At 44.6% G+C, this 16570-nt stretch overlaps 1 protein-coding gene across 2 annotated transcripts in view; it reads right to left on the bottom strand.

The window, feature by feature from the left end:
- Positions 1-16570, bottom strand: part of MPZL1 (myelin protein zero like 1) — a 1012702-nt gene that overhangs the window by 115821 nt on the left and 880311 nt on the right. Inside the window, exon 5 of one of the 2 annotated variants that reach the window (XM_044073105.1) lies at positions 16343-16445. The exons of the other annotated variant lie outside the window; for it this stretch is intronic. Within the exon in view, the coding sequence (XP_043929040.1) occupies positions 16343-16445 (103 nt within the window). The remainder of the gene's footprint in view (positions 1-16342; positions 16446-16570) is intronic. 2 annotated transcript variants of the gene reach the window in all.

Here is a 16570-nt window from a genome sequence, read left to right on the forward strand (position 1 = left end):
GGCGTCTAGTAATTTAGCTTTGACATGATCAGGCAAGGCTCGTTCCTTGAGCCAGGCATGCCTACGTATGACTGAGCCTGTAACAGCAGCTCTACATGAGGCCTCTAGAGTATCAAAACCACATTGTAAGGTATGTTTACCCACTTGTTCTGCACTATGCATCAAATCCTGCAACTCCTTCAAGTCTGGTTGTTCAGGTTGTGACATTTTACTTTTCAATTGAGATAACAGAAACTGTTGATATTTTAGCATATGAAACTGACAGTTTAAGGCCCTCATGGATACGGTAGCCGAGGTATATACCTTTTTTCCCCACCTTTCTAAGGATCTGGAATCTCTCTCGGAAGGCAATGGATTTTTGGCAATGGAGGCCTCAACTCCCTTGGGCCCCTGTGAGATGGTTTCTAGGTCAGCAGCATGGCTTTTGTATAGAAATCGGTGTGAGTCAGGAACCCTGTAGTACCGGTCAGGCTTAACTGGAGCTGGAGGTAGAGAGTCTGGGTTAAGGCAGGCCTCCGAGTAAACATCATCTAGGATGTCCAAGACAGGAGGTATAGCCAGAGGCCTGTGCTGGGGTAACAAAAGAAATTCCCTGAGCCTTTTCTTGGAATCTGAATAATCCTGGCCTTCCCAGTGGAAGTGTTCCCTTAAGGTATGCAAAGTTTCCCCAAATGAGTAATCCTCAGGGGGGGATACAAAAGGAATAGACTCCTCTGCATCAGAGTCTTCAAAAGGGGAGTAAGACTGTTCCTGATCATCAGAGTGTTCTGAAATAATGGAGCCCTGATCAGAGGAGGGGGGAATCTTCCTCCACTTTGGGCCTTTTGTCCGGAGGTGGCTGAGAACCTCTGATTAGAGTAATTAAATCCCAAGCCATTTTAAGCATCTGTTTCTTAGGCATGGGGCCTGGAGATGGGCCCTGTGTAGCTGGTCTCTTAGGGTGCATGGATGCTTTAGACTTGGTGAAAGCCTTGATGGAGAAAGAAGAGGAAGGTCTGAAGACACCTTGAGTGGAGGTGGACCTGTCCACATTCTGTGTTTCAACGCCAAGAGTGGCTTCAGTATCTGTAGTCGGGGTGTGGGCCGAGGAGCCTGCGACCTCGGGTACAGGAGATACCGCCAAAGATGTGTCGTCGGTAATCAGGGGCTGCGTAGGTGCCTCGCTGAGAACCGCACCACGTGTAGTCGGCTTTGACGTGGTGTCGGTAGAGGCCGCGGACCTCGAATGTCGGTCCTTGTCTTTGCGTTTTTTAGACATAACCGGAGTCGGAGTATCCGATGACATAGTATAGTTAAATGCTTTCCCAAAAAAATGATGGGCGAACTCCGCCCGACGCTTAATAGTGCGTTTGTTGAATGTAGCACAAAAGCGACAGACCGAGACATTGTGGTCTGGGCCTAAACAAGGTATACAGAGGGAATGGAAATCCTTATGCGGTATTTGCTTCCCACAAAAAATACAATTATTAACTTTGTCTGACATCAGTCTGAGGCAAGAAAAGTTTCCCCAACGGGGTACTTAGCTTTTAAGAAGACTTCGGTTTCCAAATTTTTCGTAATCTCAGGAGCTGGCCGACCGGCACTTGCGAACTGCTTCTACTTCGGGCACCGCGCGGCAAGAAAGACTGAAGAAAATGGTGTCGGCTGGTTCTTTTATACCCCTGTCGCACTGACGTCAGGGAAGAAGCGACGACAACAGACGCCGGACCTAGACTTTGGAATTCGGCCGACCGAGGACTTGCCTGACGGCAGGAGAACCCATCTGTTGACTGCAGCTGTATGCACGATGAACATCCCAGGAGTCTTAGGTGATCTTTAGTCAAAAAGGAAGCGACAGAGATAAATATACAGAAAGATAAATGTGAGAACAACAGGATAAGGATAGTCAGACAGCACCTGGTTTGTCAGGAAAAGGAGGCTTCTGAGTAGAAGGAGTTTAGGTAACCTTAGCAGAGGATCCCTTCTACCACCTTTTTTACCCTTAGGGGAGGGTGAGATTGTCTACAGACAAAAGCAGGCTTATTAGGATAATTTCTCTGAAACTTGGGCACAGGGGAAACAAAAATATGCTTCAACTCCTGGAAGGCCTTGCCCTTTTCTTGCAGGGACTTAAACTCCACAGCAGCAACACCAACAAATGCTTACTATCCAGAAGAGCATCCATTAGTTTAGTCTTGATATCATCAGGCAAAGGCTGTAGCCTGAGCCAGGAATACCTCCTTCAAAACAGATCAAAAGCAGCAGCCCTTGAAGCATCAGCTGTACCATTGCTGCATTTAATGGAATGGCAAGCTACTTGGGAAGATGTTCATAGCAAGGCAAGAGCAGAAGCCCTCCGCTCAGAATCAAGGAGATCTGAAATAGCCTGCCGGGCTTGATAGAGAAGAGCCAAAACATATCTAGGCTAGGGTAGCAGACGTATACACCTTCTTAACCAGCGTCTCCATGGTTCTGTTATCTTTATCACATGGAAGCAACTTAGTGGAATGCAACAATTTGGAGGGCTTATCAGAAGCAACTGACACCACAGAGAGGTCAGCAGAGGGACATTTATAAGGAAACTTGCAGTCCTCAGGCACTTTTTGGTAGCAGAGGGTTGGGAATTGGGAGCCTGAGAAGCAGTGAAAAAAACATCCAGCAAGGCAGCAAGAATAGGAGAATCAGCAGAGGGCTTAATAGTCTCCATTTGTAGAAGCTTACAGTACCTCTTCTGAATATCAGACACCTCAACACAGTCCCATTTGAAAAATTCCACCAAATGAAATCTCCTCAAAAGGATAGTCAGGACTGACAGACTTCTTCCTCAGAACCATAGTCAAGTGGTGAAGGAATGTGGGAGAAGCAAGTAATGGACTCCATTAGAATCAGCATCCTCTTCCTCAGGAGAATCCTGCTCCCTGGGTCTCTTAAGAGGGGCAGAAGACCAGGGAGGAGCAGGAAAGTACAGTTTTGTACCTACCATAAATGTAGATGTCCGATAGGTATGCATCTGCAGTCATCACATATGGGGTTGTCCTGCCTCAGGCAGCCCTTCGGTCGGCCGGATTCCAAAGTCTGGGTGTGGCCTCGGCTGATGTCGCACTTTCCCCGATGTCAGAGCGTCTGGGGTATAAAAGCATCAGCCGACGCCATCTTCCTCAGTTTTTCTTGCCCCAGATGCCAGGTGCCCTCTAGGAAGGCTAAATTTGGAGAAATGCAATAAAATTCCAAACATTTGCAAAAAAAAAAATATATATATATCTTTCTGTCACCATCGGGTTGGATCTTCTAGTGAGATATCTTTCTGTCACCATCGGGTTGGATCTTCTAGTGAGATATCTTTCTGTCTTCGTTTTTGTGTCGGGTGGTTGTTGGATTTATCTATATATATATATATATATATATATATATATATACATACATATATATATATGTATGTACAAACAAATACACCATAATAGATCCCCCAGCTAGCTAACAGACGGGTAGGCACCCTAGGAATACCACAGAGGGGAAGAAGGGAGGGTAAACCTGACTGCAGATGCATACCTATCGGACATCTACCTTTATGGTAGGTACAAAACTGCACTATGTCCTTCAAGGATGCATCTGCAGTCATCACATATGGGTAGAATACCATAGCCAATCTGGGGGTGGAGGAACTAAGTAAAGGATGGTGTAGTTAATATACCTTGCAGGACTGCCGTAGCAAAGCCTGCTCTGGATCTGGAGTATAAAGGTAAATTGTAATGCTTGGCAAATGTATGCACGGAGCTCCATGTAGCAGCTTCTAAAATGTCCTTGGTAGCCACCCCTCTTAGGAAAGCTGTGGTGGTGGCTGTGGCTCTCGTGGAATGAGGTCTAATGTTTGCTGGCACAGTTTTTCCATGAAAGGAGTAACAAAAACGAATGCAATTTCCTATCAATTTTGAAATCGTCTGTTTGGAAATTGCTTTTCCTTGTGCCCCAGCAGCATATGCTACAAACAACTGGTCAGTCTTTCTGTAACTTTTAGTTCTGTCCAAGTAGTAGCGCAATTGTCTGTGTATATCCAGGGTGTGCAGAAGATTCTCCCCTTTATTTTGTGGTTTTGGGAAGAATGTAGGCAGGTGAATTGCTTGGTTCAAGGATACCCTGGATACCACCTTTGGCATAAATGTAGGATTGGTTCTCAAAGAAACTCCGTCTTGATGAAAGATAAGAAATGGCTGCACTGCCATTAAAGCTTGTAACTCAGATACTCTTCTTGCTGAGGTTATGGCCAGAAGGAATGCAGTTTTCCAAGACAGAAACTGTAGATCCGTCGATGCTGCTGGTTCAAAGGGAGGAAGTGTTAGTTTCTCCAACACAAAGTTAAGGTCCCAAGTAGGTAAAGGTGTTTCCTTGGAGGATTGATGTTTTTGATTCCTCTTAGAAACTGTCTTAGGAGAGGATGCGAGAAGACAGGTGGATTAACATTGTATTCTGCGGAAATTGCTGAGGCATGTATCTTAATGGAAGAGTAAGACAGGCCATTGTGGAACAATTCTGCCAAATATTCCAGTATATGTGCCATGTTCATCACTGTCACATCTAGGCCTTTTGTTGTGTTCCAAGTGTGAAATCTTTTCCATTTTGCTGAATATGCCTTCCTTGTGGAAGGCCGGCGAGCTTCCATAATAATATCCTTCACTCTCTGGGATAGGTTATCCTGAGGAGGAGTCATGGTATTCTCCAGGCAGTTAGCTGCAAGGTTTTCAGGTTGGAATGCAAAGTCTTGAAGTTGTGCTGCGTCAGTAGAAGTGGCCATAGGGGGAGAGGCCACGGTTTCGTCTGTGACATGGTCTTTAACAGTGGGTACCAGTGCTGCCTTGGCCAGTTTGGAGCTATCAGAATCACTCTGGGCTGCTCTGCCCTGATCTTCAGTAAAACCTTGGTCATTAATGGGAGAGGTGGGAAAGCACGGACTGTTAGAGCTTTCCAGCTGAAAGAGAGAGCGTCCACTTTCCATGCTTGTGGGTGGTATGTCCTTGAGCAGAATGTCTTCAGTTGATGATTGTGGGGGGAAGCGAACAGATCTATTTCCGGCCTTCCCCATGATTGTGTTATGAGTAAGATGATGTCTGGATGTAGCATCCATTCGTGTGCATCCATGGTAGTTCTGCTTAAGCTGTCTGCCAGTATATTGTCTTTCCCTGGCACGAACTGGGACTGCAGCTGTATATTGAGTTTCAAGGAAAGTTCCCATAGATTCATTGCCAGTCTGCATAGAGGGTAGGAATGGGTGCCCCCTTGCTTGTTTATGTACCACATAACTGTGGTGTTGTCTGTCCTTATGAGCAGGTGGCCTTGATGAAGGAAAGGTTTGAAGGCCTCGATTGCGTGCATCACTGCCAGCATTTCCTTTTGGTTTATGTGCATGCGCAGCTCTCTGTGACCATAGCCCTTGGATACATCTGCCCTCCATGTGTGCTCCCCAACCTTGGTCTGAAGTGTCCGTGGTGATGTTTTGGTTGGCTCTTGGTTTGCTGAAGGGCAACCCGCTGTTTGACTGGCAGGCTTGAGCCCACCACAGAAATTCCTTTTGAAGGCATGGAATGAGTGGGATCAAAGTCTCTAAACTGTGACTGTGCTGAGTCCATTCACTCCTTAGGTACCATTGTAATTTTCTCATATGCAGCCTTGCTTGTGGAATCAGAAGAATGCAAGATGCCATGTAACCCAGGGCCTGCAGGACTTTCCTTGCAGTTAGCTGAGTTTGTCTTGTCAGATTCTTGAAGTAATCCGGTAGTTGTTTTTGCTTTTCTTCTGTGAGAAAGGCCATTTGGGTGGTTGTGTCTAGATCCGCACCCAGAAAGGTTATTCTTTGGGAAGGAACAAGTCTTGATTTTTGGATGTTGACTGTATATCCCAAGGCCTGTAGTAGGTGGATGGCATAGTCCAAGTCCTTTAACAAAATTTGCTTGTTGTCCGCTTGTATAAGGCAGTCGTCCAGATATGGGTAGATTTGAATCCCCTGAAGTCTGCAGTGTGCAATTACTGATGCCAGGCATTTCGTGAATACTCTGGGCGCAGTAGATAAGCCAAAGGGCAATGCTGAGAATTGATAATGCTCTGACCCTGCAAGAAATCTGAGGTGTCTTCTGCAACTTTGTCGAATAGGGACATGCAGATATGCCTCCTTTAGGTCTAGAGTCACCAGCCAAGACCCCTTGCCCAGCATGGGAAGGAGTTGCTGTAGAGTCAGCATTTTGAATTTTGGCACAATGAGGGAAGTATTCAGTGCGGACAAGTCAAGAATAGGCCTCCATTGATTTTCTTTTCGTGGAACAAGGAATAATCTGGAGTAAAATCCTTGGCCTTGTTCTGAAAGAAGTACCTTTTCTATGGCTTTCATTTGTATTAATTTGGTAATTTGCTTCAAAGCCTCTGCCCTCTGATTTGGTGGCAGGTCTGGCATTCCTTTTCTTTTTGGCAATGTGTGGAAATGGAACCTGTATCCTTTGTCTATTATTTGCAGTGTTCATGTGTCACTTGTAATGCTGTGCCAATTTTTTGAGAATAAAGAAAGCTTTCTGCCCAAAGGTGCTTCTAATTGAGCCCTGGTCGGCGGAGTCAAAATAAAGTCATTGAGTCTGTCCTGGTGTAGCAGCTGTGGTTCCTGCACTACCTCTCTGGTTGGGAGGCTGCCACTGACGGCCTCTGTAGGAGCCTCTAGCTTGCCCCCTACCTCTGGCATGCCTATTCCTGCCTCTCTGAGATCTGTCCGAGTCCGGAAAGGACCAATTCTTAGTAGGCCAATTTCTGCTGAATCTCGGTGGTTGGACTTGCAGAAAGTCTTTGACTGTTTGCACAGATTTTGCCTTTTCTTCAAATTTCTTTAAGACCTCGAGCCGTGGAACCAAATAATTTTTGCTTTTCCATAGGAGCATCCAAAAGCTCAGCTTTAACATGGTCTGGTAAAGATTGTTCCTTCAGCCAGGCATGCCTACGTATAACTGCTCCTGTCATAGCTGACCTACATGAAGCTTCCAATGCATCATAACCACACTGCAAGAAATGGTTACTAACCTGCTGGGAGTTATGCACCAGATCCTGAAGGTATTTGCCATCAAGGGGTTCAGAAGAGGACAGTTTCTTATGCAATTCATCTAACAAATACTCTTGGTACTGTATCATATGAAATTGACAATTTAGTGCCCTCATGGAAAGAGTTGCAGAAGTATACACTTTCTTACCCCATCTCTCTAAAGCTCTGGACTCCCTTTCAGAGGGTAGAGGATTTTTAGCAGTGGCAACTGCAACCCCTTTTGGGCCCTGGGAAATAGTTTCTGGATCTGCACAGTGGGCCTTGTACAGGTGTAGATGTGAATCCGGGACCCTGTAGTGCCTATCAGGTTTGGGAGAGAGTCAGGGGCTATACTAGCATCAGAGTACACATAATCAATAACATTCAAAACAGTAGGTATAGCTAAAGGCCTATGCTGAGGTAAATGTAAAAAGGTCCTTAATCTCTTTCTAGAGTCAGAGAATTCCTGACCCTGCCATTGAAAATGTTCTCTCATAGAGTGTAGTGCCTCTCCAAAGGAAAACTCTTCAGGAGGGGAGGCCGAGGGAATAGATTCTTCAGCATCAGAATCCTCGTAGGCCGAATAAGCCTCCTCCTGGGGGTCTGACAGAGCAGAGCCATCAGTGGACTCATCTGAGGAGTGAGGGTCAGAGGGCTCAACCCTGGGCCTTTTGTCCGGAGGTGGTTGAGAGCCCCTGTCCGGATGGGGTTGAGAACCTCTAATTAATGAGATAAGATCCTCTGCTAAGCTAAGGATCTGTGAGCCAGTAGAAGGTCTCCGAGAGGAAAAGCGCCCAGTAAGGGCCATTTCCTCAGTCTGCATCCCAGAGTAGATGTCAGAAGACCCAAAGACAAGTCCATAAACAACCTGCACCAGTCAACATGTACAATATAAGACAGCGACGTCACATCCTCCCAAGCATCAGAACTCACCTACACAAACGACCCAAGTAACATAATACAAAAGAAGGAGGCACCAATCAGATGTGGGATATATCAAAAAATACATTTAAGGTGAAACTCTGTAACTGTACCTACACAACCAACACACAATGTACAGAGGAGGGATTGGGTAGAATAGGAGCAGAAAGGGAGACACTCGAACAACACAAGCAGGAAGTGACACAATGCAAAGCTAGGTTTAGGGGCGCAAAACCAGCTCTTAGTCTTAAAGTAACATTTATGGTGATAATGCTGCAATGGAGTATGCACTGAACTCCCAAGTAGCTGCTTCAGCAACATCATGCCTGCTCCAAGTCAGGTCTTCAAAGAATAAAGCAGCTTAGAGTATATATGAGCCTGCTCATGCCCAGCTGGAACCTCTTCTCCAAGTGAGTGCTTCCCAGGCATAATGAGTTGCCACAATCCAATGAAATAGCCCTGTTTTGACACCCTAGAATCCTGTGAACTATCCCAGCTAAGAAACAAAATGCTGCTGAGACTGCCTAAAAAAAAATGCAAGCTATCCAAATAATAACGCACTCTTGCTACCTGCTTGCCAAAAAACGAACAAAAAGAAAACATGTACTGCTGCAAAAAACCTAAATCTTTGAATTTCCTGGTTTAATAATACACTAGAAACGACCTGAGGCAGTGAAAGCCTTAGTAATTTTAGATACTTTTGAGGATCTGAAAAAGCACGAGGCAAAACTGTAGCAATGGGAAAAGCCTACACTACCCTACTAAGTGGGTAGGCTAATAAGGGCCCAACAGAAAAGCAGTCTTCCATGGAAAATATTTCCACCAGCAGAAGCTTTCAATTCAGCAACAGCTGCAGCAATAAGAAAGTGTAACAAAAAAAGCTTCCAACACAAACAGTAGATTCCAGCAGGGGTAGCTGCAGTCTTTGGGGGTCTTATATTCTTTGAACAAAGGAAATTTAAATTTCCAGCAGGAGTAAAACAAGAGCAGGGTCAGTTGCAGCATGAGCCTTATGGAAGAGATAGACAAACCTTTGTCGAAAGCCTGAGTAAGATATTTAAAGAAAGACACTGTTCTTTAGGCTAATCTATCTCCAAATTGAATTGCTGCCACAATCCAATCCAAAATCTTCCATTAGAAATTTTGTACTCCAACCATACTAGGCCTCTAGCTTCCATAATCACCTTTAAAAGCCTCCAAGGAAGAAATCTCTTAGCCATGCTTCAACACAGTCTCTGCTTGTACTAGAGACCATAGCTTCAGCTTTCACAATTGAGCATTGTTGAGTGCTGAGACCTACCATCTTGAGGAATCAGAATGCCGTCCCATGGGAGGTTTAGAACACAATGAGAGGCCTTAGAGATGGGTAGAAGTGTTGCCGAGGCCAAGAGAAAGAATCTGGCATCATCCTTGGCAGAGGCTGCCTGACCTTTAGTAATACCTTAGAATTACCTTGAGGTGAGCGCATAGGGGGGAAGGTTTTTCCAACCCATGTTTGTCCTGGACCACTAACCAAGTTGGGTGTCCCCTGTCTGATTTTGTGGCATAATACTGAAGAAGAGCTGGTGGGAGTTTAGTGTATGAGTGAGAAGAAGCTGTGTGATGAAATGACACTGTCCGACACTGCTTTACATCTGTTGGTAGTTTAACACTGTTCCCATCTGTGGATCCATGATACATCTGCTAGTACTCTGTGCCCTGGCACACTGTCTTACCTGAAGAGTCAGTTGCAGGTTTAACAGTCCTGCCCATAAAAATCATTGCAGAGTTGCATGCTCTGAGGGCAGTCTGGTGAGTCAGTTGCTTGTGCTTGTTGAACATGACAGTTGTGTTTGTGTCTTGTTCCCATAGAACCATTGCTTGCCAGAATCAACTTTGGAAACGCCATCAATGCACTGCTTAACACCTGCATCCATGAAATGCTATTTTGCTATGCAGATGTTGGCAGGCCCATGTCACCATCTCTATCCAATTTCCATTATGAGCACTTAGTAGTAAGCAGCGCTCCTCAATAATGATCCGCAACATCTCCTTCTGGTAAGGCCAAGTTCTGTCGAGTCCCTCAGGGTTGACATTCTTCTTCCGCAGTGTCCAATGACATTGAGCACAAGGTCTTGAACCTTTGGGTCGGTCAAGAATTCCTTTTTGAGTGTTGTGTCCATACATTTGAGATACAGTGTCCATATCTTCATATGCAGTTTATACCACATTTTTGAGAGACCATTGGCATTTCTGAACATGTATGCTTCCCTACTCTGTCCCTTGCAGTCACAACGGAAGGATGAACTGCAGATGAGAAAGGAAGTGAGATGCTTTTCTTTGTTTGTCCGGGGAAAAAGGCTGGGAAGGCAATTGTATTCAGTCTCAAGATGTCACATGGTTAAAAAGGAGGTCAGACTGGACTTTATTTCGCTCACACAGAATATTTATGGCATCTTAGTACCGCTATGATTCTTTCCACATGCAGAGAAAGGTGTTCCTTTTCTAGAGCCAGAATCAGGCAGTCTTACAAGTAAGGATAAATTTGAAGAAGTGAAGCCTGAAGTAAGCTATTGATGGCCTTCGAGCCTGAATGAATACTCTGGGCGCAGTAGCTTCTCAGGCAATGCCAGGTAGAGTGAAGTGTATGAAAAGCCAGTCCGCAGCCTAAGTAGATAACTTCAGTTGATAACTTAAAACTCAGTGAAGGTAAGCTGAAGGGCAGATCCAATCCAGGGATCCAGTGCTCCAACTTCAGAGAGATCCTTGCCCAACGGGTACATCTGTTGCTGGGAATGTAGAAAGTTGTTGAGGATAGAAAAATCCAAAATTTGATCATGTCCAGATGTGGGTCCTAGAACAGGAACTTGGAAACTAAGAGATGTTGAGGATAGATAAATCCACTGAATCTGAGAATCAAATCGACTGTAGACTGACACTGCAGATGGCTGAGAAGCCCCTTTTGTGACATCTGGATCATTTTTGAGCCCTGGGCATTGTGTGGTTGAATAAAATCTGATCTGCGCTGCTGATGAATGAGGTGGAAATAACATCTGTACTTGGTGCATCTAACCTCTCTTGGTTGAACCCTAAATGATCCTCCTCCAGCGAGCTGCTAATGAGGAGTCCACTGGGCCCCAAAAAGGCAGGCCATTGGCAGGCTGTCTTTGGCAGGACTCTTCCTCTGCTCCCTCAACCAGGGAAGAAAGACTGGCAACTGAACTCTGTGAAATCTGCCTTACGAAACTGACTGATCCCTTGCCCCTACCACGCCATCTGAGCCTAGACCTGGAACCATACCATAAGCAGGATATGTCCACCCTTAGCAGGCCAATTTCTACTACCTACTTGCGAACTTCTGCCTAAAGCTAATAGAGTCTGCAGACTTAGCTTTTTTTTCTACTAAGACTTTTGGGCTGCTTCTGCAAAAAACCAACAGTCTGCATAGACTTAGCTTTGTCCAACACTAAAGACTGCATGCTCAACTAGCATCCACACATTTCATCCAACCATGCATGCGCATGAACAGAACTGGTAGCAGCCACCCTGACCCCTTCAGGAACAGCTGCAAGCATGGAACACAAGAAAAACCAGCCACTTGTTCAATGCTTACCCACTTGTTCCCAAAACCCTTACACTCACACCTCATTCTTTAGCTTCCACCTTAGATTCTTGTACTCAAAAAGGAGATTTCAATTGTATGAAATTTCTTGAAATTGACAATTCAATTCCCTAATTGGCTAGAGAGGAAGAAGGAAGATATTTCTTACCCCACTATCCACCTCCCTTTCCCATTTACTGGTAGAGGGTACAGGATTTTTAACCACAGAAGCTTTAACAGTCTTAGGTCCCCTGAGACAAGTTTCTGGTCCTACCGACCTTAAACAAATAATCTTTAGGAGCTTCGGAACAATACTAACACCTATCTGGGCTTCTAAACAAATACTATGAGGCTTAAGGAATCAGGAGACCTAATCAAAACATCACATCCTCCACCACATTTAACACAGCAGGAGACATACAAAACAGGAGGAATGGGGCAAAACACACAGGAATAAGCCTTTTCTGAGCTGTGAGTAATCTTGGCCTTCCTGACAAAGTTTTAAATGGATCTTAAGTCTCTGAAGCTGAAGTGAAAACTCTCTGAGAGAGTGAAATGTGAAAGGAGTGGAATCATCCAGTGGAGATCCAGTGAATAGAATCAGAATAAACTGGAAGTCTTCCACAGACTTCTCTTCTCCTCTGAAGCCATGTTTCAACCTAGGCAAACTATCAAACTCACCCCACACCCTCTTATTCTCTTATCAAGAATGGGGGGGGAAGAACCTCATCTTCTGCCATTTTATATGTCTGCATTTTTTTAACCATGTTTAGGAACAGGAAGCTGGCTAAAGAAGCAGAAGCCCTGGCAGCAGAAAAAAGAAGCCAAAGAAACCTTGGGAGAAGAAGGAAGAGCAGGGAAGAGAGGTGAGGCCCAGGTTACCCTTACCCCCCCAGCCTAAACCTTCCCTCCTCAGGCCTCACCTCCTGTAAAATAGTAAAGTATCAAAACTCTGTCTCATAGAGACTCCTCCTGGACCTCCCTCCTCCTGAGCTCTCTACCACGTCGGGACCCCGGGTTCTCACCTGGACTTCCCCCTAGACTTCACTGTTTTGGTGACTGCGCTTCTTAGATGAAGCGGGCGCCGGAGCATCCGACGTATAGTATAATAAACGCGCCCAAACAAAACACTAACCTGTAAGTTATCAACTGTAATCCTCTTAATAAACAAATAACAAATCTAGCTCAGGCCCTAAACAAAGGTATACACAATTGCCCCAATATAGGTACAATGTATGATAAATAATCCCTATGTATCTGCTTCCACAAAACTTATAGCTATTTCTGTTTAAATACTGAGGAACTGAGGCAAAAAACCAAAAAATTCAACGGGGTTTAACTCTGTATAAACTATTCGGGCCCGGAAACCCGAAAATCTCAAAATCTCAACCGCTGCACCTGCAAATTGCTTCTGCTTCATGCGGCAAAAAATGAAAAGACTGAATGACGCCGCCGTCGCTGCGCGTACCCTGACGTGGACGCCAGTCAGTCTGGCCATGATGGGCGGCGCCTCTTATATACTCTGTATATTCGCGACTGGGACGCGGACGACGGACCTCCCAATTGTCAGGACTGCAGCAAGGGAAGACGAAGAACATCCTTGGGAGGCAAAGCTTTAGTAAGTTTAGCAGCTTTAGCCCTGGAAAAAGCCTTAATGGACATGGATGCAGGGGGTCTGGCTGCACCACGTGCAGGAGTAGACTTGTCTAAAGGAATGGTGTCTGAAGGTTCCTGGACACCGGTTTCAGTAGGTAATTCAATAACCGACTCGGCCGGGGCCTACGGGGCCGAGGTAGTCGGTTGTGCGGTTTCAGTAATCGGAAGTACCAAGGACTCTGTTTCAGCCGAGACCGAGACACTCGCGGTAGGCCTGACCGTGGTTTCAGCCGAAACCACGGCCCGCGTGTGTCGGTCCTTGTCCTTCCGTTTTTTAACGGAATGCGAAGTCGTAGTCTCCGACGGCATCTTGTAAGCAAAACTAGCCCCAAAGAATTCCTCTGCAAACTCCGACCGACGTCTAAGAGTTCGTCGGTTGAAGGAAGCACAGGCTGAACAGGCCGAGACGTCGTGGTCTGGGCCTAGGCAAGGAAGGCAGTAAGAGTGGAAATCCTTATGAGGTATTTGTTTCCCACAAGTTAAACAATTATTAACTTTATCTGACATCGGCTGAGGCAAGAAAGAGTCCCCAACGGGGTACTTAGCTTTTTCAAAGTCTTCGGTAGCTGAATCACAGGAGTTGGCCGACCGGCACTTGCGAACTGCTTCTGCTTCGGGCACCACGCGGCAAGAAAGACTGAGGAAGATGGCGTCGGCTGATGCTTTTATACCCCAGACGCTCTGACGTCGGGGAAAGTGCGACATCAGCCGAGGCCAGACCCAGACTTTGGAAACCGGCCGACCGAAGGGCTGCCTGAGGCAGGACAACCCCATATGTGATGACTGCAGATGCATCCTTGAAGGACATCAGAAACATATTGTGGAGGCTTAAGAGCCATAAGGGCATTAAACAGGCCCTGAGTGAAATGTTGCCATTCACTCTGAGGATCTTTTGGAGCAGGCAAAATATATTTAGTTTTCTGCTTCTTTTTAAGTGGGACATCGCCCTTGAAAAATTTGGAGGATCTGACCTCTGACAACACACAGTAATGGTAGTCAGAACCTCTTCCCTCACCAAAATTTGAGGAACACCCCTAGGCCCTTCTGTAATAACCAGTTGCGGTTCCCCTGTACATCCGAGGCAGATGTCTGCAAAACCTCCACAAATGTGTGTGACATCAGATCTGTGCAGGTCTCTGAAGAAGTCATGTCAAAGGAATCCGAGAAAGCAACTAGACAATCTTCCGGGCTTTCACCAGCCTCAAGAGAAACATCTGGTGGAAGTGGTACAACCAAAGAATCAACCAAGCGTTCTTGACCTTTTTCCTTCTGGACAGCTGACCCTCGGGTCTGGAAGATACTTCCATAGTATCCTTAGCCAACAGTTTAAAGCAATGGTTCTATAAATAAATCGCAATCGAAGACGGCCAACTTCACATCATCTTGGGGATGAAAGCTTGACAAATCTCACAAGACGTATGGTTGTGGGAAGCGCCTAAACAGTGCAAACACTACTCATGACAATCTTTATGATGCACCTGTCTCACACTGGTATTTCCCCTTTCTAGATGACATGAAACCAAATAACCAAAAACTAAGATAATAAAATCAAACCCCCCTAAGGAGGCACTTACCTGAAAGCGGTAGAAACCTGCAGGCGAACAAGTGTTCAGACATGCACACTATATATTGTATACTGCTTGCATTAAATGGTGCTGGCCTGGGGATCCCCTAACTAAACTGAGCAGCATTTGTATTTTTACCTATATTCAGAGATTAATTTTTAATTTTTTCAAAGCAATGTCTGTTTTTGATATGGCTGATGAATACCTAGCGTAAAAGGACAGAAATGCATTAGTGAACTTCAAAACATGCAGTCAGTTAAGTACTGTTCTCTAAAATACTTGTGGTCTGAATTAAAGTATATAAATCTAATTTTACCTAATCATTCTCAAGACAATTAATGCCTTTTACCAAATATATTTCTAAATTAAATTTACCAAACATGGAAAAAAAAAAAGGAAATGGCACATCAAGGGAAAAATCATGGTTGTAAATCAGAAAAAAGAAGGGTAGTTACTGGATGTCTCAAAAATTCTCCATTTTTATCAGTCTGTTTTCTGACTAAAGTAATTTTCTTGTGCCTTTAGCTTAGATTTTAGCTAAAGGAGTCCAACTAGCCTACCAGCCCAAATAATTAAAACATGAAAAAATGAAATATGTTAAACCATATCCTCTCAAAGATCTTTACTACTGCAGTAAGTTCTCATAAAAACTGTACTTATGGACCCTTCACTATGAATCTACTTCACAAGTCCTCGCAGTGTAAGACAATCCAGTGGTAACTGCTAAAGAAGTTAAATGCTAAAGGTAAACACAGTTGCAAGACCCTATTCCTTTTTGTAATATTCCAGTATTAAATGCATTTTTTCAGCTCAGACACTACTTTCACGAGACACCCGCAGGACATACAATCTGCTGGTGAGCCATCTACAAAAGGGGTTCTACTGGATTTAAACTGCCAGTACATACTCCAAATGAAGAAGCCATCACCCATCAGTATGATGTCTCATAGCACTAAAATATTTACGAGTGTTTACATCATTTACTGGCCAAAGTTCTAATATGCCCTGGGAGTATTAAGCAAAAGCTGCTGAACAGGCCATGAAAGTGCCCCAATTCCTTAGGAAGGACTTTCTTTCAGTCCTTCCACATCACAATACCAATCTTTCCATACAAACACTACCCTTTTCCTGAAACCAGACCAAGGCTCTATTTAAATTACCCTTCAGTGACGCTGTATTTTATATTTACAAAAAACTCACATCACATACATTAACTTAGCAGAAAAGCAGACAAAATTACAAATGGACAGCAATAGTAAAGCAAAGAGAATCCTTAACTGAAATACTGCAAGACACAGTTGACATGAAATACATTTATAATTCCTACCTTAAGTTATTCTTGATTCAACACCAAGCACATTAAGCAGCTTTGCTGACAGAAGACAGCGGAGGGTGCAGTATAACTACATTTTGCATTAGTGTCCTTTGTTCACTAAACATGGCTCAAAAACACCATTAAGACAGTGCATGGCCAAAATGAACTGTCCAGTCATATAAAAGCTGTTTAACTGTTTAAACAAACAAATGTTTGACTTAAGTATTACCTTTATACAGGCTACAATGTACAATGTACAGTCAGTGAATCCTGATTACCTGTGGTCCAGGACGAATGGCTTGTACTAATTTCTCTGTGTCTGGGCGCAGTCTTCTTGGTAAAGGCACAGGGTGTGGCATCAAGTTTTCAGAAGCACTGCAGCTATTAGAGTTTTGTTTCATTTTTTTTTTTTTCATTTTTTCAGAAGGGCACAAAGGAGCAGAATAAGCAAGCGATTGCAGCATGACGCATTAACATCAATGAAAAAAATGAACAAAAAACAAAGC

Source organism: Protopterus annectens, chromosome 5.part1, assembly GCF_019279795.1.
Source record: "Protopterus annectens isolate FY-2018-M chromosome 5.part1, PAN1.0, whole genome shotgun sequence".
NCBI lineage: Eukaryota > Metazoa > Chordata > Ceratodontiformes > Protopteridae > Protopterus > Protopterus annectens.